Source organism: Lepidochelys kempii, chromosome 15 (assembly GCF_965140285.1).
Source record: "Lepidochelys kempii isolate rLepKem1 chromosome 15, rLepKem1.hap1, whole genome shotgun sequence".
Lineage (NCBI taxonomy): Eukaryota > Metazoa > Chordata > Testudines > Cheloniidae > Lepidochelys > Lepidochelys kempii.
The window spans coordinates 31380949-31405084 of record NC_136394.1 but is presented as its reverse complement, the minus strand read 5'-3'; the positions used below and the strand labels follow the sequence as shown (position 1 = coordinate 31405084).

The 24136-nt window shown below is 56.3% G+C and overlaps 2 protein-coding genes across 3 annotated transcripts in view; both read left to right on the top strand.

Moving 5' to 3' along the window:
- Nucleotides 1-17895, top strand: part of CRYBB1 (crystallin beta B1) — a 30960-nt gene extending 13065 nt beyond the window's left edge. Inside the window, exons 2-8 of one of the 2 annotated variants that reach the window (XM_073313717.2) lie at nt 1031-1239; nt 4724-5684; nt 8676-8847; nt 10588-10706; nt 15607-15739; nt 16522-16664; nt 17533-17895. In XM_073313717.2, the coding sequence (XP_073169818.1) occupies nt 8707-8847; nt 10588-10706; nt 15607-15739; nt 16522-16664; nt 17533-17713 (717 nt within the window). In that variant the 5' untranslated portion in view covers nt 1031-1239; nt 4724-5684; nt 8676-8706 and the 3' untranslated portion in view covers nt 17714-17895. Of the gene's footprint in view, nt 1-1030; nt 1240-4723; nt 8848-10587; nt 10707-15606; nt 15740-16521; nt 16665-17532 lie in introns of both variants that reach the window. The other variant, XM_078848980.1, reaches the window with a different exon arrangement.
- Nucleotides 17896-22370: 4475 nt separating this feature from the next.
- Nucleotides 22371-24136, top strand: part of TPST2 (tyrosylprotein sulfotransferase 2) — a 46278-nt gene continuing 44512 nt past the window's right edge. Inside the window, exon 1 of the mRNA XM_078848978.1 lies at nt 22371-22526. The gene's annotated coding sequence lies outside the window, so the exon portion shown is untranslated. The remainder of the gene's footprint in view (nt 22527-24136) is intronic.

Below are 24136 nucleotides of genomic sequence, written 5' to 3'. Positions count from 1 at the left end.
CTGGCAGCGTGGGCCCGCACACGCTGGCAGAGAGGTGCCTGGCTCTCTACGCTTGTACTGGTCTCCCTCGGGGTCTGCCTCAGTGGGACTCGCTGAGCAGAGCAGGGCTGCAGGCCTAGAGGTCCAGGCTAAGGAGGCGGTGAAGCCATGGGGCTTGCCCTGGAGGAAGAGGCAGACCCCCAGGGGGTCTGCCCCATTGACGGTGGCCTCTCAGAGGCTGTTCCAAATCTGGGGCTGCGGCATCGGCCCTGTGGAGCCGTGACTCTGTCCTCACCCCTGGGTGGTGCGGCACAGCAGGAGGTGGGGAAGGGATCATAACTCCTGAGTCAGGCCAGGGGGGTCTGACCCTCCCCCTACCAGAACCACCACACGGTGTGGTGAGCCAGCTCGGCACAGCAGAGGCCCGTGGCTATGTCCTCCTAGCCCCGGGAGAGCAGGTACCGGGAGGCAGCCCCAGCAGCACGCAGCCGAGGGCCAGAGCCCGAGGCTGCTGCTCGTTCTGCGTGTGCACCTGTGACACCCGGCTTTACAGCAGCTGCTCCCACGATGCTCGGGGGGCACTTGCAGGGAGCACGGTGCCATGGAATGGGCGTGACCTGCCTGACTCCTGGCTGTGCCCCACCACACTATCATGTGCATTGGTACCCCCGGGAGTGAGGCTAGCTGCCCCTCAGCGGGGAGGTGACGCACATATCCAAGAGGGCTGCATTCACACAGCCTGGCTGTGGTGCAGCTGGGGCCCTGGGAGAGGATGGGAAGGGAAAGCGTGGTTACAGGAACAAGTAAATCAGGTGGATGCACATTGTGGGTCAACTTGGGATGGGAGCAGCCGGTTTGCTCAGCAGGGCCCTGTGTACTGCTCCCCTTTGTGCTCCATCAGGATGGCGGGTGGGTCTGGCTCGCAGGGCCTGTGGCAAGTCCTTCTTCAGGTTTGGATTGTGTGGGGTTCAAACAAGTGCCGATATTTAACGCGAGCCTCAGGTTAAGCTGTGCAGTATGTAGCATTGTAACGGTGGGCCTTTCTTTTCAGTGCACCAGCGCTCCCTCCTGGTGAGGGTAGAGCTGAGCTGAGATAAGCAGCGAGATTTGAAACACAAGGTCACTTGCTAGGCAAACTCGAGAGCCATGAACAGAAGCAGCTAACAGGAGCGTTTCAAAGAGAGGTTGGAGAGGGAGCCGTCTTTCTCTAGGTCCAATTCTACATGTGGTATCAAGATGGCCAGTGAAGGATCAGTAGAGGTGAGCTGCATCAGATGTGCCATGTTCTCTTTCCTTCCTGAAGCCAGCAGGAACTTCCAGTGTATGAAGTACATGTTGATGGCTGTGCTGGAAGAAAACATCCTTGGAATTGCTAAACCATATACATGACAATTTCCTAACTCAAAATGTGTTTCATCCAACACTGAGGAATTCTATATTAGTCCGTGTCTTGACACATAAAGAGGAACTGATCACAGAACTAAAAGTTAGTGGTTGATTAGGTGCAAATAATCATGACTTAATTACATTTGTGATGTGCAAACAGAATAAAGTCCAAACCAGTAATGTATGTATTTGGGGCTTTAAAGGAGCCATGTTCACAAAGCTGAAAACTATTATGGGTCAAATCAGTTGGGAGAGAGAATTTAAACAGACAAATATAACTGATAGTTGGGAACTGTATAAGAACATTTTACTAGATGCCGAAAAAGCCACAATCCCACAGTTAAGAAAGAAGATACCACTGATCAAAAAAGCAGCCTAGTTTAGAGGAGGAGTGAAAGCAGCTCTAGAAAATATAGAAACAACATATAACAAATGGAAAAAGGGAAAGTTGATAGGAAAGAATATAAAGTAGATGTTAGAAAATGTAGAAAATCTTTAAGGGAAGCTAAAGAAGACAAATAAAAATCAGTGGCCAGCAGGGTTAAGGACAATGAGAAGGTTTTCAGTATATTAGGAACAAAAAGAATCCTAAAATAATATTGGTCCATTACTAGTTGGAAATGGTAGAATTGTCACTAATAATGCAGAAAAGGCTGAAGTGTTCAATACCTATTTTTGCGCCTTATTTGGGAAAAAGTCAGATGATGTAATCATACCATATGATGATTAAATACTTTCCACTCCAACAGGAAGCAAGAAGGATGTTAAGTAGAAGCTATTAACGTTAGACATTTTAAAATCAGCAGGTCCAGATAACTTGCATCCAAGAGTTTTTAAAGAGCTGGCTAAAGAGCTCTCTGGACCATTAATGTTGCTTTTTCATAAGTCTTGGAACACGAGGGAAGTTCCAGAAGACTAGAAGAAAGCTAATGTTGTGACAGTATTTAAAAAGGGTAAATGAAATGATGCAGGTAGTCATAGGCTGCCAGCCTGACAAAGATCCTGAGCAAAAGAATGGAATATCTGATAAAGGAGTTGAGTAATAAAGAATTAAAGGAGAGTAGTATAATTAATGCCAGGTGTGAAGAATATGGGAGATTTCTGCATTATTTTAATTAAATAATGTGTGTGACTCCATTTACCTGTTTAATCTTGTGCTGCTTGTTAGTGAAAGGGGTTAACTTCTTTCCAAAGTCACTCACTGGAAGTGGGGAATAGGTGATCAGTAGACTGATGAGTGTGTCACATAGCCATGTCTGGGCTGGAGGAGTGGACTATCAAGACTCATAGCCATTTGAAAAGCTCTAACTGAGCAGTACAATGGCTGTGCTAAAGAAGGTGACCAAACCAAGAAAACTGGTTCTGCCAAAAGAAAAGGAGTACTAGTGGCACCTTAGAGACTAACCAATTTATTTGAGCATAAGCTTTCATGAGCTACAGCTCACTTCATCGGATGCATTCAGTGGAAAATACAGTGAGGAGATTTATATACACACAGAACATGAAAAAATGGATGTTATCATACACACTGTAAAGAGAGTGATCACTTAAGATGAGCTATTACCAGCAGGAGAGCAGGTGGGGAGGCGGGGGAGGAGAAAACCTTTTGTAGTGATAATCAAGGTGGGCCATTTCCAGCAGTTAACAGGAACTTCCGAGGAGCGGGGTGGGGGTGGGGTGTGTGTGTGTGTGGAAATAAACATGGGGAAATAGTTTTACTTTGTGTAATGACCCATCCATTCCCAGTCTCTATTCAAGCCTAAATTAATTGTATCCAGTTTGCAAATTAATTCCAATTCAGCAGTCTCTCGTTGGAGTCTGTTTTTGAAGTCTTTTTGTTTTAATATTGTGACCTTTAGGTCTGAGATCGAGTGACCAGAGAGATTGAAGTGTTCTCCGACTGGTTTATGAATGTTATAATTCTTGACATCTGATTTGTGTCCATTTATTCTTTTACGTAGAGACTGTCCAGTTTGAACAGTGTACATGGCAGAGGGGCATTGCTGGCAATTGATGGCATATATCACATTGGTAGATGTGCAGGTGAACGAGCTTCTGATAGCGTGGCTGATGTGATTAGGCCCTGTGATGGTGTCCCCTGAATAGATATGTGGACACAGTTGGCAACGGGCTTTGTTGAAAGGATAAGTTCCTGGGTTAGTGGTTCTGTTGTGTGGTGTGTGGTTGCTGGTGAGTATTTACTTCAGGTTGGGGGGATGTCTGTAGGCAACAACTGGCCTGTCTCCCAAGATTTGTGAGAGTGATGGGTCGTCCCTCAGGATAGGTTGTAGATCCTTGATGATGCATTGGAGAGGTTTTAGTTGGGGGCTGAAGGTGACGGCTAGTGGCGTTCTGTTATTATCTTTGTTGGGCCTGTCCTGTAGTAGTGACTTCTGGGTACTCTTCTGGCTCTGTCAATTTGTTTCTTCACTTCAGCAGGTGGGTATTGTAGTTGTTAAGAACGCTTGATAGAGATCTTGTAGGCGTTTGTCTCTGTCGGAGGGGTTGGAGCAAATGCGGTTGTATCGTAGAGCTTGGCTGTAGACAATGGATCGTGTAGTGTGGTCAGGGTGAAAGCTGGAGGCATGTAGGTAGGAATAGCGGTCAGTAGGTTTCCAGTATAGGGTGGTGTTTATGTGACCATCGTTTATTAGCACCGTAGTGTCCAGGAAGTGGATCTCTTGTGTGGACTGGTCCAGGCTGAGGTTGATGTTGGGATGGAAATTGTTAAAATCATTTTCTTCCTCCCCACCCCCCGCTCTCCTGCTGGTAATAGCTCATCTTAAGTGATCACTCTCCTTACAGTATGTATGATAACACCCATTTTTTCATGTTCTGTGTGTATATAAATCTCCTCACTGTATTTTCCACTGAATGCATCTGATGAAGTGAGCTGTAGCTCACGAAAGCTCATGCTCAAATAAAGTGGTTAGTCTCTAAGGTGCCACTAGTACTCCTTTTCTTTTTGCGAATACAGACTAACAAGGCTGCTACTCTGAAAGCTGGTTCTGCCAAGTGAGCTAGTAACCAGGCAACAGGTCACCTGGTGTGGGACTTTGATCACCTTTGATTGGGGTCTGGATGTTACAAAAGGAAAGGCTATTTGGGAGAGTGGAAGGATGCTGACTGCAGGGGTCAGAGAGAGACTTTAAGACTGGAAGAGAAGCCATGAGCTATGAGGGGCTCACTAGACGACTCTGACCAAATCCCCCAAACCACTCAGGAATAGTGAGGAAATTGAGACAAGGAAGGGCGTGTAGGTGTGTCATTCTCTGGATCTGTGTATCTCTTCTGCAAAGGGAAAGAAAAGGGTGAATGTGTTGGAAATATTTGTAAAGCCTTTGTCTGTTCGTTTCAGCTATCACATGTCCCTGAGGCGGTGAACGGTGTGACCCAGGGTGCCACAGGGCTGGAGCTCTGGAAAGGGAGATGTGCACGCAGCTGGGGTGTCTGAGGGAGATGGTGCTAATCTCAGAGGCTACGCAGGTGGACTGCAGGCTCTCAGTACTCAGAAGGGGGTGCCGGAAGGAGGATCTGCACCCGAGAGCGTGCCTGGAGACCCAGAGGCAGAGGCCAGACCTGGGCCCTGGAAGCTGAGAGCACACGAATCCATTGTGGTGGTGCCAAGGATCTGACACCATTCATCATGAGTCTGTGGGAAAGAGCTCTTGTCAAACTAACAGGACATCTTTTTTTGATGAGATCATAAACTGAGCAGGGGCCTTGGGTGCTCACGTGGCCTGGGGAGGAGGACGCAGGGAGGTGGGAGCAGGGGTCTGGAGGGCTGAGAAGGGCTGGTGGGTCCCCAAAAGAGACAAAATGTTGTCGATAGGTTGCCTTAGCAAAAGGCTTGGGAACCACTGATCGAGCAGATAAAGGTCTCACATGAGTCAGTGTCGGAAACTGAAGCTAGATAAATTCAACTGCAAATTTTGAACCATGAGGATAATTAACCCTTGCAACAGCTTCTCAGAGGGTTCTCCATCACTGGCCATTTTTAAATCGAGGGATCAGATGTTCTTCTGATAGATCTGCTCTAGTTCAACCACAGCGGATGTGAACCAGGAATTAATTCAGGCAAGTTCTATGGCCTGTGTTGTACAGGAGGCCAAACTAGATGATTATGAAGGGGCCGTCTGGCTTTCTGAAATGGCCTTTAATGTGGAAAAGGCCCACAGGCCTGGCCCAAGCACTCGTGACCAGGAATCAGGCCGAGAAGGTGCTTTCAGTACTAGCAGGAGAAAGGAAATTTCCAGCATGACAAAGGGGTCGATCGCTCAGCAGGTGGTGATGGACAGACCCTTGTCACTGACATCCAGGTATGAAGAACAGGGCCCCAGCAGACATTGCCAGGACTGAAAGGATTGTGTTGTCTGGTTATGAGGGATGAAGGACAGCCTAGCTGATAGATCTCTGAACTCAGGACCCCTACGTTTGATTTCTTTCTCAGCGACAGGCTTCCTGTGTGACCTTGGACAGGCCAGGTAGTCTCCCTGGGCCTCCATTCCCATCGGTATCTTAGGGATAACAGCCCTGCCCTGGCGCACAGGGTGTGGGGAGGGTAATATCGCTCGATGCTGTGAGGGGCTCGAGCACTACAGGGACTGGAGGGCGTAAGTACCCCGTTCTCCCAGCTGGACCTTGGCCGCAGCCTGCGAGGCCATGGATAGAGAGGAAAGCAAACAAAGGTTGGGCTGTCGGGATTTGTCCAGTTGGAGCGGTCCCGGGGCTGGTGTGGCGGTGGGAGTGGAGCCCCGGCCCACCTGTTCAGTGAGAGAGAGGCACAGGCTGAGCCTGCAAAGGGGTGCAATGTGCCCCCCAGGAGGGGGTTTCAGGGCCTCTCCCCAACCCATCAGTGCCCCATATCCAATTGTCCCTCCCCATGGGAGGCCCCTGGCTCCCACACAGAGGCCCGTGGCCCAGCATGTGCCAAGTCCAGCCTGGCTATTGCATTGTGAAGGTGGCAGGGAGGGGTTTCTGGGAGGGCTGGTTACTGGAGGGGTGATGGGCAATGGGGGGTGCATCCCCAAGCACACCAAGCAGGGGCTGGGAGAGCCCTAGGAGGTTCCTTAGGGGAGTGGCTGACTCACAGGCTGCCCCAGGCCCCACACCGCCCACTCTCTGACCATCCCCGAATGAGGTTAACCCTCTGAGCGAGGGGGCTGGAGGATTCCTGCAGGGCCATCAGCCCTAGATTGGCCCAGCCAGGGTCCTCCTGCTCCAGGCCCACCTGCGCATCTGCCCTGCAATGGAGCTGTGGCCATTTGGGCCCTGGAGCAGCCCGGGCCTGGGAGGGAGGGCAGCAGGCCCTGGGGACCCATGCCTCTCAGAGGAGCCTAGAGCAGCAGGCCAAGCTTTTAGGGGGCCTGGGAGGAGGCAGAGATGTGGGGTCTGGGTCTGGGCACAGCTCTGCATGTGCCCTGGCTGGGTGTCTGCACTCCCAGCAGCCAGGCTCCATGTGGGGTGGGAAAGCAGCCCTGTCAGGCCTTTCTGTTGTGCCCCGGGCTCACAATGGAAAGTGCTGGGTTCAGCGGCTCTGCATGGGCCTGACAGAGGTTTCCAGCTCATTGACCACATTGCAAGATGTGATGACTGTGAGCATCAGGGCAGACACTGATGAGCTCGCACTTCCATTGTGCGCCGGCCCGGGGCTCTGTCCTTGCCAGGCTATAAAGTGGGGGCTTCACTGGACCCCAAAACACATTCCTGCTCATTCCACCAAGAAGCAGCAGCTGCCCAGGTAAGAAGACAAAGTACCCTGGGCAAACAGCTGGCAGGGCAGAGGGCCTGGCCCAGGGCGCAGGGACAGACCCTGGCCAAGGGACGGCAGGGCAGAGAGCCCACCCCGGAGCAGGGACAGACTATGGCAAAGGGCTGGCAGGGCAGAGGGCCTGGCCCAGGGAGCAGGGACAGACCCTGGCCAAGGGACGGCAGGGCAGAGAGCCCACCCCGGAGCAGGGACAGACTATGGCAAAGGGCTGGTAGGGCAGAGGGCCTGGCCCAGGGAGCAGGGATAGACCCTGGCCAAGGGACGGCAGGGCAGAGAGCCCACCCCGGAGCAGGGACAGACTATGGCAAAGGGCTGGTAGGGCAGAGGGCCTGGCCCAGGGCGCAGGGACAGACCCTGGCCAAGGGATGGCAGGGCAGAGAGCCCACCCCGGAGCAGGGACAGACTATGGCAAAGGGCTGGCAGGGCAGAGGGCCTGGCCCAGGGAGCAGGGACAGACCCTGGCCAAGGGATGGCAGGGCCAGTTTCTCAGTGAGACAGAGGGATTGAGAGTGGTATCACATCTTCGCTGAGCAGCCGTGGCACGGGCCCACGCTCACACCCCCATGCCTGCAGACTCCAAGTTCTCTAAACGAGACAGGAGTTGCGTGTGGAGACTGATGGGGGAGAAAGCGTGGCAGAGCTGTCTGACTAGTCAGGTGGGAACAGAGGTGGGAGCAGGTGTCTCCAGGTCCTGGACACATCTGGGCAGATGTGCACTTTGCCAGGTGTTCCGAGCACGTGCTGGGGAGGGTCAGTGGAGGCAGACGTGCCCCCTCCCCTTGCTGTGACTACTAGAGCAGGGGCTGTGGGTCGTAGGGCATGGTGCCCTTGGCCGTATCATGGCGTGCCCCACTGGCGAGGTGCCAGGAGCTGTGCCCCATTCTCCCCACAAATCCACCATGGGCCACGCTCCATCTGTGCAGCACACTCACAATTCCCAGACAGGTTGTGGCGGCTATTGGAAATTCAACTGCAATTAGCTCCCTATGTCCTTGGGATCTTTCTGCTCTCTGACTGGCTGCCCCTAACGATTAGGTTCCGGATTCCTGGGTTGTCTTTGTGCTGAGCATTTGCCCTGCCCCAGCACACCCTTCAGACTGCATTCCCACAAGCGCTGGCCCCTGGCAGGAGACCCCCGCTCCGGGCTATGTGCAGACAGTGACCCCAAAGGGGCCTGGGCAGGGCATGGGAATCCATTATCTCAACACCCACCCAGCTCCAGTTATTCCCTGCCAGCCAACTGCAAAAGCAGCAAACAGCTAAAGAGGGGCAAGGAGGCAGTGTGGGCCTGGGGTTGCATAGCCGCCAGCGCAAGGCACCCACCCCGCCCCTGAGGGCAGGGGGGCTGAGGCAGTCAAAGGGGATGACAGCAATCCATTGGGTGTGAAGGACCATTGATGGCTCTCTGGGCTAGCTGCAAGCTGACTGTGCAGTGGACAGAGCAGCCCAAGGGAGGAGAGAACAACCCTCTGCTGGGGCCTCGGGCTGGGGGTTGTTTTTGTGACATACGCACTAACCTGCAAATGATGTCTCCTTTCAGTGCCCCTCTTTGACCTGAGCTGACCACAGCAATGTCGGAGACCATGAGAACTGTTGCTGCCAGCCAGGCTGCTGATGACAAGGAACAGGGAGCCCTGGCCCCAGCCCCCTCTCCAGACCACACTCCTGCTTCAAACACTAAGGCTGAGCAGCCTTCCAGGAAAGCTTTCAGGGTAAGCCCCTTGGGATGACCAGCCCATGGTCGGTGCGGTGGGGCAGGTACAAGACAGCCTCTGGCCCCAGGCAGTAGGGAAGCATCTCAGTAGCAAGGTGCCATGGACGGCTGGGGAATGTGTCAGGCTAAAGAGCAAGGTCTTCGCTCTGGAGCATCAGGCCTGGGCCCCAGTTGCCCAGGCCTCTGGACCCCACTAGGACAGGACTTCTCCTCTCAGGGGGCAGTGCAGTTCCCCTGAGCAGGCCCTGGCAAGCGGGCTCTCTGCACTGTCCCTTGCCTTGCATTTGCAGCCAAATCCTCCTCAGAGCAGCCCATAAACGATTACGTGGATTCCCACCAGGCCTTCTGTGAAGCACCAAATCCCAGCAAATAGGTGTCCAGAACACCCGCAGAGGAGCGGCCGTGTGGGAATCACAGAAGTTAGAGAAGGGGCGAAGCCATGAGTTCCCTCCTTCTCTGCCCCAGGGGCAGAGGCAGAATCAGCCCATCCAGCCTGTCTTGTAGTGCTTTTGCCATCTCTCCCTAGAGGCTGAATAGTGGCCTGCATAGGGAATGGTTCCGGCTGCTCTGCCCCAAGTCGTGGTCTTGGGGTCTGATGCTTCGCACCACTCTCTCCTGCTCCTGCTGCTAGAAAAATACAAGACAGGGGCTTAGGAGCAGGGCAGAAGTTCTCAAGCTGGTGCTGGGGGCTGTGAGCTGCAGCTGCTCTTCCCCAGCTCCAGAAGGGGCTGGCTGGTGTCTAAACCACCTGGCACTCTGGCCCTAGGATCCTTTCCTGGAAGGGCCGATGGCAGTGGTGTGCTCTGAAAGAACCTGAGCTGTGCTGACTCCATGGGAGGAATGGGGAGGAAAGCCGTCCTTGCCAGTCCACTCCCGCCACCTCCAGACAGCAAAGGCCACAGCTTTAGGTGCAGCTTCTGATTTTGCAGTTGCAAAATCCACGCTGTGAAAGTGAGGGACCTTACAGAATTGCCCTTTTCCCTGGCCTGGGTATGTCATTGCGTAGCTCAGCCCCAGTCCCCACTCTGTGGCTGTGCCATGCACCCCCCTTCAGGGGCATTAACACAGGGACACGCCATGTTTCAGGTGCAAAGCTAGAGTCTGGTTTGAGGCCATTTGCAAACTGGCTGCCAGCCTGGCACAAAGAGCAGGGAGCTCTAACTGGGAGCTAACTGGGAGCCCGTCACAGAACTACTGGAGCCCGGTCCCAGGGCATTGGGTCAGAGTGAGCTGGGGTGGGATGGGGCTTCCTAACTGAGACTCACTGGAAGTCCCACCACATCTCTTCAGGTCCCTGAAATATCACAGGGTTAAGCTGAATGGTTGTAAGTAGTCAGGGAAAAAAACAGAAGCCATAGCCCACCCTGCGGCAAGAGAGAGCAATTCAAAACAGGACTGACACGATAGAAAATCCTTAAGCCTCTGACAGCTGCCAAATGTTGCAGACACCATGCTGCTGAGCTTCTCGGGGCCGACCCGAGGGAGCGCAGTTAGGTAGTGGTGGCTTGCACCTGCTCCAGGGGCTCAGTGCACAAGCTCCATCCAGGTAGAACATGCGGGCCGTGCTGCAGCTGTTCCCGTATGTCCTGGCATTTGGCTGACGCCGGGGGGGAGCTGACGCTGATGGCCACGCAGCAGCTGTGGGAGAGCCAGCCAGAGACCGCTACCTGCCGCTAACCCCCAGTGGGCGGCTATTTCTCTTGCCAGTTCTGAACCCTTTTCCTCTGGCTCCCTGCAGATCGTCATCTTTGAGCAGGAGAATTTCCAGGGCAGGAAGATGGAGTTCACAAACGAGTGCCTGAACCTAGGCGACCGTGGGTTCGACCGGGTGCGCAGCGTCATTGTCAGCACTGGACCGTAAGTGACGCAGCCAGGGCAGGAGACACAAGAGAGGCTCTCAGAGGGGTCAGGCAGGCAGCGTTAATGGCAGGGTTCAAAAGGCAGCCACTGTGCTAGGAGGCACAGTTAAGTGCTCATAGCCCTGCCGCTGACTTCCATTCACGGGTATAAAGAGTCTATGCAGTGTTATCGTCCGCTGCTGGGAACTGAGCACCTGGGATCTTTGGAGTCAGACTGTATCCACTGCATCAAGCCACATTTAACATTGCCACAACCTGCCATTATAATTAACCTCTTAAATACAACACTATGCAGTTCCTGGAGCCAGATCAGGTAGCACAGGCCAAGGCAGGGCAGGACTTGGAGGCCAAGACTGTCAGAAGTGGCTGGTGATTTAGGATGCCTGGCCTGAAACAGCTTCCTAGGCCTGACTTTCAGAGGGTGGATGCTCAGCGCTTCCTGAAAAATCAGTCCCCCTGAAGGTGCCACCCAAAATGGAGGCTATTCAGCTTTTTAGGAAGTCAGATTTGCCCTAGTCTGTAGCAGTGGAACTGGGGGGCGTGTGGGTGTGTGCTGGGGTGTATTTTGCAGCTGCAAATCCTGGCTGTTTGCTCTGTGCTTTCATATAGTGAAAACGAGTGCTCCCCCAAGGAATCTTTTTTTTAAAATTACCTTTGAACCAGGAAATAATGTAGGAGACAGACCCTGGACTTGGGGGCTTTCAGACACGTCTGTGTGTGTCTATAATCCAAACAGCTCTTGTGCAAAGAAATGAAGGTGTGCAGGGTCATCCCTGGGGAATGGAGTTCCTGACGGGCTCAGAGTCGTCTGGAGTGAGTCTCGGTCAGAAAGGACAAAAAATGTACCCTGCAGAAAAGGGAAATGGTCCCTTCTACACAGAGAACTGTGCAACTCACCAGAGGTTGAAAGAAGCTATTCCAGAGAAAGGGGCAAGCATGCGGCCCAGACCCCCACGGCTTTACTACCATCCATTGTATTTTAGAGGGACAGTCATAGAATCAGAGAATCAGAGAATATCAGGGTTGGAAGGGACCTCAGGAGGTCATCTAGTCCAACCCCCTGCTCAAAGCAGGACCAATCCCCAATCTCCAAATCATCCCAGCCAGGGCTTTGTCAAGCCTGACCTTAAAAACATCTAAGGAAGGAGATTCCACCACCTCCCTAGTCACGTCCCTCTGCCAAAGGTTAACCAAGACTGCAGACTGCCTCTGCCCAGCGGCATTAGGTGGTGCTTAACTTGGGGGATTCAGGCATTCAGCACCACAGAGCCTTCCCTGCTGGCAGTTTTACAGCAGCACTAGTTGTCACCTGAAATGTGAGGAGTTAGGAGGGGACATTACTATGTCGTCATTTTTGTTATTAATACTGCATTACCCTTTAGTATCCCTGTGAACTCCAAGAGTATTATGAAGCTGGGTCAAGGCAAACCGCTCAGTGCCCACCAGGGAATGGTTTGGATTGATTCCTGCAAGTGACCTTGAGGGACAGCCTGAACAGGAAAGGTTGAGTTCCCTGGAGGCACGTCTAGTTCGCGGTGACCCAGCACCTTTCTCATTTGGTAGCAGGTTACACTCACCAGGCAGGGGGAACTGATGACACCAGATGCAACGCAGGGGAGATCCAGGCATGGAACTGCTCCATCGCTGTGTCCTGGAGCTCTGCATGGCATGTGCTGGCCCTCTCGTCCTCTCTCCCAACAGGGAACTGGCCCCCTAGCCACGGGGACCAGATCCTCCTGCAAGCTCAGAGGGTGCCAGAAGCGTGGGATAACATTTCTGGGGTGAGAAGCACTGAGCCAGTAGAGAGTGGTGGTGCCAGGCTGTGCAGAGATGGTGAATTTAGCTGCCACATTGGCAGACATTAAAGCTGGCATCTTAAAGAGAGATATGAATGTGGAGTGGCCTTTGTCTATGATTCCTAATGACTAAGAAAAGGGAGTCCAACTGGTCGTCTGAGAAGCTATTAGGTTCCATTTGTAAAACAAAGAGCACTGGCAACAAAAAGAAAGCAAGGGGAACATTGCCATCAGGTGCTGGTACCCTGGGAAGATTAGCCATAAAATGAAAGAACGCTGTAAATGTAGGGTAAGCCAAGGCAAAACTACCCAAGTTCTTGGAATAGCTGCTCACCCAGCCTGTAAGAGAGGCAACACCAAGCTAGTGTGGGCGTGGAAGGGGAAGGCCTCAGGGCAGCCCCACATGTAATGTTAAAAGCAGCAGTGAAGGAAGGATGAATAGGTGGAAGTCACGGGAATTGCAGTAACCTTTCGGTGAACGCCAGTCGCTAACTCTACAGATGGTTGATCTTGTTATTAAAGGAGCATAGGGACTTCAGCTGACACAGACTGTGATCACCCCAAGCAATGCCATTGGAAGGGTGTTTTGGTTTCAGTGAGGCAGTCTGGGATGTACAATATTGTACAGAGGAAGAGGAGACCCCAATAGGAGACAAGAGGCATTAGGAGTCGGTTTTTGGCTGACACTGGCATGACCTTTGATTCGCGTACTTTGATTGACAGATATAACACACATGATGAATTTATCCCTCCTCTGAAGATGTAAAGTGCTGTGTCAATGCTCAGTGTCGTTATTGTTGTACTGGACAAGCAGGGGAAGAAGCATTAAGATTAAGCTGTAACCTGAACACCATGGACATTTTGGAGGTTACAAAACTCTAGGCTAAAGCAGGATTATGACTAGGCAGGATGCAAACCAGAGGTGGAAAAGCGGGTGCAGAGTGTCTGGTGCTTGTTTTGGAAAGGCAGGAGAGCCCCTGAACACCAGTATTTCATGAGAATAGCAAAGGAATGCATCACTGCCGATTTGCTTCAGACATGGCCTTAGGAACTACAGACCTGACCTACAGAGACTAGAGCCCACAGCCATATTGAGCAACACAAAGCAGATTAGTGTACCAGTGAAGCTGGCCCAGTATCTGTTTGGTTGTCATGAATGACTCGAGATTCAGACAGTATAAAAGCAACAGTCTGTAATGATGCCTGACGCTGTATTAAGCCTGCTCTTTATCAGCTCCCTGGAGCCACAAAACTCCCAGTGCCCCAGCACGACCCAACCCAGTGATTTCACCTGCACCAGTGCACAAACCATAGCTGCCACAGGTTCTGCGCGGCTGGGGGAGACATGCTGAGTTGGCATGGCCTCGGGGTGAAGATGGCTACATCACCCATGGACTGTGGCCAGCATCTCCCAGGTCTTTTGATGGAGTTCTGAGGAGCAGTTAATGAACGGACCGAAGTGTTGCAGCAGCTGTTATGTCTGGGCAGGAGTTGAGCAGCTCAGCAGATCTTCTGCAGGGGGCTTGTGGGGAGCAGGAGGAACTGGGGTGGGAGGAGCTGTGTGCCGTGCTAGGGAAGCTGTGGATAGCTCCTCAGGTAAAATGAAGAGAAAGTGAAACGCAATGGTGAAAGCCAAGATCCAGGAGAGCCAGCTGAGGAGGTACAGCCGGGCCCTGTGTATCACTAACCGATGAAGACAAAGTGCTTTGCAGACTCCAGTTAGATCCAGGAGAGTCAGCTGAGCGCGTACCAAGAGCACTTTCAATTGCAACCTGCGTCCCTGGGAAAGTGAAATGCAATGGTGAAAACCAAGCAGCCGGCCTGACCACGCACCATCCACCGTGGGGATGGAGCTGTCCCAGTGTGTGGGCCTCAGGAAGCAGACTGCACAGTGACAGCTTAAATGGTCCTTCCCAGCCTGCGAGGGGGGAATCAGCCTGGACGGAAGAGCCCCAAATAGAACTGGGTGGGAATAAAGCAGAGCTAGGAAGGGTAAGATGGGACGTGCGGGGGAGCTGTAAGAAAGGTGTAAATGGAGCTGTTTGCAATTCAGCCCCCAAATCCATAGATAGGTGCCCGCGTACGAGCACTGTGAGCCTTGAGCCTTGGGATCACGAAATGTAGACGGCCAGTGGCAGTAACAGCCCTGGGCTGTTTCATGTTATTCAAAATGTGTTATGTCAGCGGAACAGGCCAGGAGCTGCTGTGTCCTGGCATCCAGACACGTGCCTGGTCTGATGGCCACTGGCACAGTAAATCACACAAGGCAGCCAGGATTACACAGCCCCTAGACCAGTGGTTTTCAGCCGTGGTCCACTGCTTGTTCAGGGAAAGCCCCTGGCGCGCCGGGCCGGTTTGTTTACCTGCCGCGTCCACAGGTTCGGCCGATCGCGGCTCCCACTGGCCACAGTTCACCGCTCCAGGCCAATGAGGGCTGAGGGACGGGCGGCCAGCACATCCCTTGGCCCGCGCCGCTTCCTGCAGCTCCCATTGGCCTGGAGCGGCGAACCGCGGCCAGTGGGAACCACTGCCTAGACACTTGGCCTCCCGTGCGGAGCAGTGCAAGAGGGAGGGTGGGTAGAGACACTTGGGTCATTTATCAGCTCGCAATATGCTGATACTTCCTGCTGACTGACATGGGCTGAGTTCCACCCTCCTGGGCCCGCAGAAGCAACGGCTGCTGACATCATGGAAGAGAGGCTGTAAAGTCCGTGCCTGTAACAAAGGCTAGGGAAGTGCCACCGTGGGCACCATCCCTGGCAGCGGGCCCTGCGGCAGTCCCTCCCAGTTCTATCGCAGCGTGCTGCGTGTCTCTGGCACCCTGGACATCCCACTGGGTGCATGGCTAGTTCTTGGTTATTTTGACACCTGTGTGAGCATGTCCTTTAGGCACGCAGGCAAGAGAAGAGATGGAGGCAGGGAAGCGGGAAGATTAGGAATTCCCAGGCGAGCTCAGCTGCTGGCTGGCGATCGAGTCTGAACCCAGGACCCACTGCAGGAGACGAGACAGCACCATAGTTATTTCTAACCTGTCTCTTGTGTGTAGCTCTGGGCCTGCCCTCTGCTGCCTTCCTCATGTTCTTCCCCCACCCCTCTCCCCAGCTGGGTGGCCTTTGAGCAGTCCAACCTGCGCGGAGAGATGTTCATCTTGGAGCAGGGCGAGTATCCTCGCTGGGATACCTGGTCCAGCAGCTACAGGAGCGACTGCTTCAGGTCCATGCGTCCCATCAAGATGGTAAGAGAGACTCTGGAACTGGAGTCCAACTGGGCTGCTTTCAGGAGTGCAAAGAAAACATGCATGGGCTCTGGAGATGCCCTGTGGGGGTGGCTGGGTTCTCATGCTGGTGAGCGGGACCCCCTATCACAGCTGTGCCCCACAGCTGTCGGGGATAACGGCTCTGCCACTAGGAGGAAAGCTTAGCCTGTGCAACCCAGCAGCCCACCTCCTGGAGGTGCACAGCCTTGAAACGCACCTGGGCCAGTGAACCGTGCTGCAGGGCCGGGGAGGGGGAGGACTGCTCCTCGGCCCCTGTGGGTGATCAGCTGGCACCTGCGGCCAAACTGGCCTCTGGCACTTTCAGATCATTGTTGTTTGGTGTGGTCACGAAGCTGCTCACTTCATAACCTGTTCAATGCAGGCAGGGGCTAAAGCAAGGAGGTGTGGGGAGCACAGGTCCATCTTCTCTGCTACAAGTGAAGGTAGCTCCCCCTCTCCCCAGCTTGGGTAGCAGCGCTCCCCACAGCTCCCCTCCCCAGGGTGGATAGCCGTTCCCACCCGTCCCCCTCGGCTTTGGAGCAAGGAGGCTCCCCTTCCCATGACAAACCCCTGCGTGTTGGGCTTTGGACCATGTAAGTCATTTCTATGGCTGCTGCCTGGCTGCTAGTCCAGCTGCCCTATGCTGGGCTCTGAGCCCCCGTGGTTACGTCTGGGATCAGAAGGGCTTGAGGCCACTGGTGTTTTGGCAAGTGAGCGTGGATCAGCCTGGTGAGCTGGTTCTACCCTGCTGTATTCCCCAGGTGGCTGATGGCTATAAAATCTCCCTCTTTGAATCTGCTGACTTCAAGGGCAACAAGATGGAAATCCAGGAAGATGACGTGCCCAGCCTCTGGGCTCACGGCTTCTGTGACCGGGTGGGAAGTGTGAAAGTGTCCAGTGGAACGTAAGCAGACACACTCCCCCTCTGCCCCACACAGGCCCCAGGAGCGTGGCGTGGGGGATCCACATCCAATCTCCCAGCCTCTGTTTGCTCATCGTATGTTAGAACCAACAGAAGAATCCTTTGACGGGTTTCCCTGCTGCCAGGAAGGGCCAGTGACTCACACTGGGCCCCCGGCAGGCAAGCCTCTCCTCTTAGCTTTGGGGAAATCCCTGTACAGTCTGGAAAGGGATGTGGTGCCAAGAGCAGGCCTATATCCTCCCACAACCACCGGGAAGGCCAGGTGGGCAACTGGTTCCAGAGTCAATAAGCATTCCCAATCCTGCAAGGGGCAGGACCCTCAGTGCCAGGCCATGCTGAACGCAGGGCTTTCTGACCGCATAGCCCTGTCCGGGCACAGCTGAGCCAGGAGAGCAGAGGAGGCTGCTCAGGGCAGGGTGCACCGGGCACCCCTGCTCTGCATTACTGAGAGCATGACAGCCACGGTTCTCCTGCCTAGGAACAGGAGAGAGGCGTGTGAGGGGATCCTCTAGCAGAGGGCAGTGCCCTCACATGGGCAGTGCAGGACACTAGACTGTCACACAAGTGTGAGCAAAGCCCACTGGTGGGTGAAAATTCATATGTTCGAATGCTTCATGTGAAACACGTACCACATGTGGCCTTTGCTCACACTGGCTCTACAGCCTGGCGCTCCATGCTGCCCACCATGCAAGGGCCAGGGGGGCTAAGGCCCTGATATTTTGTGGCAATAGACCTACACCTGACGTCTTCTTATTTAAATACTGGCCCACTGATCCAGCTGAGCCCCAGCACCTGTGTGGCCTGTAATATCCTACATCTCTGAGATGCTTTATTTTGGCTTTCCCTAAAGCTGGGTTGGATACCAGTATCCTGGCTACCGAGGCTACCAGTATCTGTTTGAGAAAGGAGACTTCAGACACTGGAATGAATGGTCTGCCTTCCAGCCCCAGGTCCAGTCTATCCGTCGCATCAGGGACATGCAGTGGGATCAGAAAGGCTGCTTCACCCCCCCTGACGCTCCTTCGAACTGAGCATGCTCCCTGCTAGCTAACAATCCTGGGCCATGTAGCACCTCGACACCCCTGCTACTTTTTGTGAACAGCCCCCATCTCTCCTCTCTCTCGCATCCCCTTTCTCGGCACTTTCCTTGTATATTGCACATTTATTGGCTGTCCTGTACATTGTGATGCAAAATAAATCAATACAAAAAATCAGACAACTACTGCAGCCTCGGAGCCTGTTCTGCACTGCATTGTTGTCGGGGCACTTCCTAGCCCCTCTAACTTTCTCACCCTGTTTAAACTGCTCAATGCTGTGAGCTTCAGTGCTGGACGTTTGGGGAGGGAGGCGGTGATTCTGCAGATGGTTGGGGTTTGAGGGTGGGGTTTGCTCTGTGCTGTGGGGAAAAGATGTGAACAAATTGGAAAAAGTCCAGAGAAGAGCAACAAAAATTATCAAAGGTCTAGAAAACATGAGCTGTGAGGGAAAATTGAAAAAAACTGGGTTTGTTTAGTCTGGAGAAGAAAAGACCGAGAGGGGACATGGTAACAGTTTTCAAGTACATAAAAGGTTGTTACAAGGAGGAGAGAGAAAAATTGTTCTTCTTAACCGCTGAGGAGAGGACAAGAAGCAATGGGCTTAAAATGCAGCAAGGGTGGTTTAGGTTGGACATTAGGAAACACTAGGGAGGTGGGGGAATCTCCATCGTTGGAGATGTTTAAGAGCAGGTTAGACAAAAACGTGTCAGGGATGGTCTAATACTGAGTCCTGCCGTGAGTGCAGGGGACTGGACTAGATCACCTCTCAAGGTCCCTTCCAGTCCTACGATTCTATGATTCTATGAAATGAGCAAAATCCCCCATAAAAACCTGAGTGTTGTAGATGTTATTGTAAGTGATAATGACAGTGCTGCCTGGCCTCTAGCGAGTGTTGTTTTTAATAGCAACAGGATTTCCTGTGCTTGCTAAAACAAACATGAAAGAATGGTTGGTCCAAAATCCTCCTCTCGGAATGGCAAGCGCTAAAGAGAGCTGCCTGGTGATATGCACCCTCTGAAAACGCTCACCAAGTCAAGTCAAACTCGCTGTGCTGTGCTGAGCGGCTGATGGCAACAAGCTGTTATCACTCTGCAGCTCTCTGGTCATGGCCAAATGCTGCCTGGAACGTACAATGGGGTGAACTTTTCTGGATCCCCCAACCTGATGTGTTAGTGAGTTTCTCCCTCTGTGCATCACCCACAGCTGTTCCCTTCCACTGCAGCAGCAAGAGCGCACTTGGTGTTCGTAGCTGGATCCTCAGCTGGTGTAAATCAGCATAGCTGTATTGACGACAGTGGAGTTATGCCACTTCACACCAGCTGAGCTTCTGGCCCACAACCTGCAGTAACTGGCTGGGCTGATTTCGACTGAAAACGATAAATAATTAACGGAACCACTAATCATTAGAGTCAGTCAGAAAGCATTCTGGTCTCCAAGGAGTTTTCCTCCTCTGCACTTTTTATTTCTTCTCCAAATGTTCCCCCCCCGCCTTCTGGTGCCCCATTTCCCCTTTTCTAGGGAGCAGCAGACAGTTCCGGTTCCTCTTTTCTGGTGTTTATTCTCTTCTTCACCTTCCTCCTTAACTCATGTTTAGCTGGGACCCATTCTCCTACCAATTCCCCATCCAGTGCCTGGGTCTCTCACTTGGTTTCTTCTGCTCAGCCAATCTATTGTTTCTTTGAGGCTAAGTTCTCTCCACTCCACCACCCCCTTGCATTTCTTTGGCTTTTCTTCCAGCTTGGGTCCCTTGTGTTTCTGCTTCTCATTTCTGGGGCTAATTTCTGCCCTAGCTTCTGCCCAGTGGTGGCTGTGCAGGCTGCCAGAGCAGGGTGTAGCCCTTCCTTTCCCTTGCTGCACAGCACCATGGGTTTGTGGCTACTGAGTCTGCTTTTCCAGCATCGCCTCCTCTCCCCTTTTGGTGTGCTTTGTGCAGTGACCTCTTCCTCTTCTCGCCGGGGGGCTTTGGAATCCCTGCTTACCACACTTCAGAGCACTGAGTTAGCTCACTAATCCCAGGGGAGGTAGGTGAGTAGCGTCACCCCCATTTTGTAGAGGACTGAAACACCGGCGCCGGTTGTGACTGGTTTGCGGTTACGTCGTGAGTCAGTGGCACAGCTGGGACTGTCACCATTTTCCCTTTTTTTCAGTTCCTAGGGGGCTTTGATCTCATCGGAGCCATACAGCGCTTTCCCTGCCTGTGCCCAAGCCCTCCTCAGCCGCTCACACGCTGCATGCCAGCCGCACAAGTCTGCTTTTCTGAGAGGTAATTGCTGTCGCCCCTAGTGCCAGCAGAGCACTTAGAAGTTCGACACTTGGAAGCAGGTGGCAAAGAGTGAATTTGTCCCCATGACACAAAAGGGACAAGTCTGCAGATGGGGAAAGGAAACCTTGTTAAATCGCTGCACTTACGGTGTACGAAACCCACTGGAGAGCGACAATCCTCAGGGCCGGTACTGATGGTACAGTACGCTCTGTGTCTTTGGCAACCACCACTTGGACAAGGGGATTTAGTTATCAGATGTCATTCCTCTTCCCTTCTGACTGTACGTTCCAAAGGCAAGATTTAAACAGTTGCGGTCTAGGTGGTTTGATACCAACCGAGGGCAATACCTGAGGCAGTTTTTATGTTAAACTGACTTCACTGTCTAGTGTAGACCAGGCCTAAAACTCCACTAAATGACACCTGGCTACAAGCTTCACTGATTACGTCTCAACCCATTCAGCTCCGCAAGGTCCGTACCCAGGATGAACGTGGCGTAGAATCCAACCTGCGACGGACTGTCCGACATAGGCTACGGCTACACTAGACAGCGCACCGGGGTGCAGCTGTCTCTCTTTTAAGTTTTCTCGTGGAGCCGCTTTAAGCCGACGGGAGAGAGCTCTCCCGCTGATTTAATTAATCCACTCCCCATGAGCAGCGGTAGCTAGGTGGTGTGGACACAGCGCTGTCCACCCCAGCGCCTAGGTCAGCGTAACTTATGTCGCTCGGGGCGGCGGGTTATTAGTGTAGTTCTCGCCGGAGTCTCTTCTTTGGTTGATCCGACGCCCTGGTCCGGCACCTGGGACACGATGCAACGCGGCGTGAAGGATGCCACGATCCCGCTGTCTGGGGAACGCCTGCGCTTCGAGCGGCTCGAGGAGGCCGCCCTACGCCAGCTCTGGTACGCCCAGTGCGTTAAAGATAACGGGCTAGCTGCCCTGACTACGATCCCGTCCCAGACGCTAGCCGCCTCCTTGGGGTGGCTGCCCGCTCCTGCTGCCCCCCCACCACAGCAGCTCCATCGCTAAGCGCCCCAGCTGGATCAGCCAGGGGGCTGCGTAGTCTCCGGCTGGAATTCACCCCGCCAGCAGCGGGGCTGTGTGGGGGGCCCACCCCCGCGGGGAAGGGGCAGGCTGGCAGCAGGGGGCCGGGTGGGCCCTCCTGCGCCTGGCAACGGCTGGTTTGTAAATAGTGCCCTGGCCCTGGGCTGGGCGGAGCGGGGCCGCCCCTGCCACGGCCCCTTGCCCCTGGCCGGCCCCGGGCTCCGGCGGTAACCAAGCCCGCCTCCCCGCTGCGCCGTGCCCCGGAGCGGGGCTCAGAAAAGGTTAATTCGGCCCCGGACACCCCCATTGTTACGGGCCTGCTCTGTATCCGTTAGCTAAGGGGTAAGGGGTCAGTACGCGGCTCCCAGGAGCGGGAGCCTGGCTCCTGGCGGACCAGGAACACGTGCACCCGTCCCCGGCTCCCTCAGGTAGCTCCCCCCGCAGCGCTCCGCAGCCCCGCGGGAGGCGGCCCGGGGCAGGCAGCGGCGGCGGCCCGGGGCAGGCAGGGGCGGCGGCCCGGGGCAGGCAGGGGCGGCGGCCCGGGGCAGGCAGCGGCGGCGGCCCGGGGCAGGCAGGGGAGGCGGCCCGGGGCAGGCAGGGGAGGCGGCCCGGGGCAGGCAGCGGCGGCGGCCCGGGGCAGGCAGCGGCGGCGGCCCGGGGCAGGCAGCGGCGGCGGCCCGGGGCAGGCAGGGGAGGCGGCCCGGGGCAGGCAGGGGAGGCGGCCCGGGGCAGGCAGGGGCGGCGGCCCGGGGCAGGCAGGGGCGGCGGCCCGGGGCAGGCAGGGGAGGCGGCCCGGGGCAGGCAGGGGAGGCGGCCCGGGGCAGGCAGCGGCGGCGGCCCGGGGCAGGCAGGGGCGGCGGCCCGGGGCAGGCAGGGGAGGCGGCCCGGGGCAGGCAGCGGCGGCGGCCCGGGGCAGGCAGGGGAGGCGGCCCGGGGCAGGCAGCGGCGGCGGCCCGGGGCAGGCAGGGGCGGCGGCCCGGGGCAGGCAGCGGCGGCGGCCCGGGGCAGGCAGGGGAGGCGGCCCGGGGCACACGCCAACCCCTGACGGCCACAAGCCCGGTCCTGCTGGTCCGCGGGGCGGGGCGGGGCGGGCGGCCGGGGCGGAGGGCTGCAGGGAGCTCCCCGCTGGCGCTTCTCCCGTCCCCGGTGCAGCCGGGCGGGGGGCACAGGGCCGACGTGCCGGTGCCGGGACGGGCGCAGCGCGGGGCAGGCTCGGGACGGGCACACGCGCGCGCGCGCCCGCCCGTGCTGCACGTGCACACGTACAGGCCCCGCGCGCGCGCGCCCCCCCCCGACCCCCCCGGCTCGCGGGAGCTGCACGCCCCGCCCCGCCGCGCGCGCGCAGACACGGCGGCGGCGGCGGCCCCGGGCGCAGCCCCCGCCCCTGCGGGCCCGGCGGAGGCGGCTGCCCCGGGGATCCCGGCCCCTCGTGCGCGTGACGTCGCCGCGTCTCGCGCTGCTCCGGGACGGCGGCTGGAGGCTCCGGGAGCGGCCGGGCTGGGGGGTGAGTGAGGGAGGGGGAGCCCCCCCCGCGCCGCGCCCCCTGCCCTGCGCCGAGCCCCCCCGCGCCCCTTCCCCTGCGCGGAGCCACCCCCCCCGCGCCGCGCCCCTTCCCCTGCGCGGAGCCCCCCCTGCGCCCCTTCCCCTGCGCGAGTCCCTGCGTCCCCTGTGCGGAACCCCCCCCCGCGCCGCGCCCCCCCCCCCTGCGCGGAGCCCCCCCTGCGCCGAGCCGCCCCGCGCCCCTTCCCCTGCGCGAGTCCCTGCGTCCCCTGTGCGGAGCCCCCCCCGCGCCGCGCCCCTTCTCCTGCGCGGAGCCCCCCCTGCGCCGAGCCCCCCCGCGCCCCTTCTCCTGCGCGGAGCCCCCCCCCGCGCCCCCTGCGCGGAGCCCCCCCCGCGCCGCGCCCCTTCCCCTGCGCGGAGCCCCCCCCTGCGCCCCTTCCCCTGCGCGAGTCCCTGCGTCCCCTGCGCGGAGCCCCCCCCCACGCCGCACCCCTTCCCCTGCGCCCCCTTCCCCTGCGCCGAGCCCCCCCGCGCCCCCTGCCCTGCGCCGAGCCCCCCCCCACGCCGCACCCCTTCCCCTGCGCCCCCTTCCCCTGCGCCGAGCCCCCCCTGCGCCGAGCCCCCCCGCGCCCCCTGCCCTGCGCCGAGCCCCCCCCCACGCCGCACCCCTTCCCCTGCGCCCCCTGCCCTGCGCCGAGCCCCCCGCGCCCCCTGCCCTGCGCGCAGCTCCTATGCGCCCCCCTCTGCGCTTCCTCTCCTAGGTCCGTTTCAGTCCTGCCCGGGCCGGGGCAGCCCCTCCGCCTCCCCCTTCTCCCCGCCCGGCCGCAGGGGAGGTGCCCGGCGAGGGCTGTCCGCGCTCCGCCGCCTGGCGCTGCCCCCTGCTGCCCTGCCCTGGCAGGGACCCTGCAGGCTGCTGGGCTCGGGGTAGGGCCAGGGCCAGGGCCCGGCTGGCTCAGCCCCGGGGCTGGGTGGGTGTGGGGGTGGGTAAGCGCTCCCCGTGCCTGGCAGTCACTCCTGGGCAGCACTGGTATGGCCCAGCCTTAACACGCCCAGTTCATGTGCACGCAGATCCACAGCACCCGGAATGAGGGCTGGGAATGGGGAATGCTGCACAGTTCCCCTAAATCTCCTGTGCCACAGAGGCCATCTCCCCCTCCTCCCCAAACCAGCTACGTTCAGGGTTTGTCTGAAGTGCACAGAATCAAGGGCGCTGGCCATGCAGGCTGAAGTGTCTACGTGCCTCCCTATTCCGGGGCTTTCAGACCGCGGGAGAGCATACATCATGCATGCCTTTTAATACTTCGGCACGGGGAGGGAGGATGAAGGGGAGAGCCTGATTGGGAATTCACTTGGTTTTGGCTTTGAGGGTTTAAATCCGTACTGTAACGTTGGTATTTTTTCTGACTGACAAATTGTGGCGTGCAGCAGTGTTCTCTTTGCTGCTTTTATTAACAGCTGATGCCTAGAGTGAGCAGAGGAAGGAGTGGCAAACGAGAGTAATGTAACCTCAAAATGTGACAACGCAGTTCCCATAATTCAGTTTTGGGCTGTTGTCCAGTGTTTCTCCATTGCCTTCCTAGTAGCATATAGACTGTGTCTATAGAAGCAAACGTG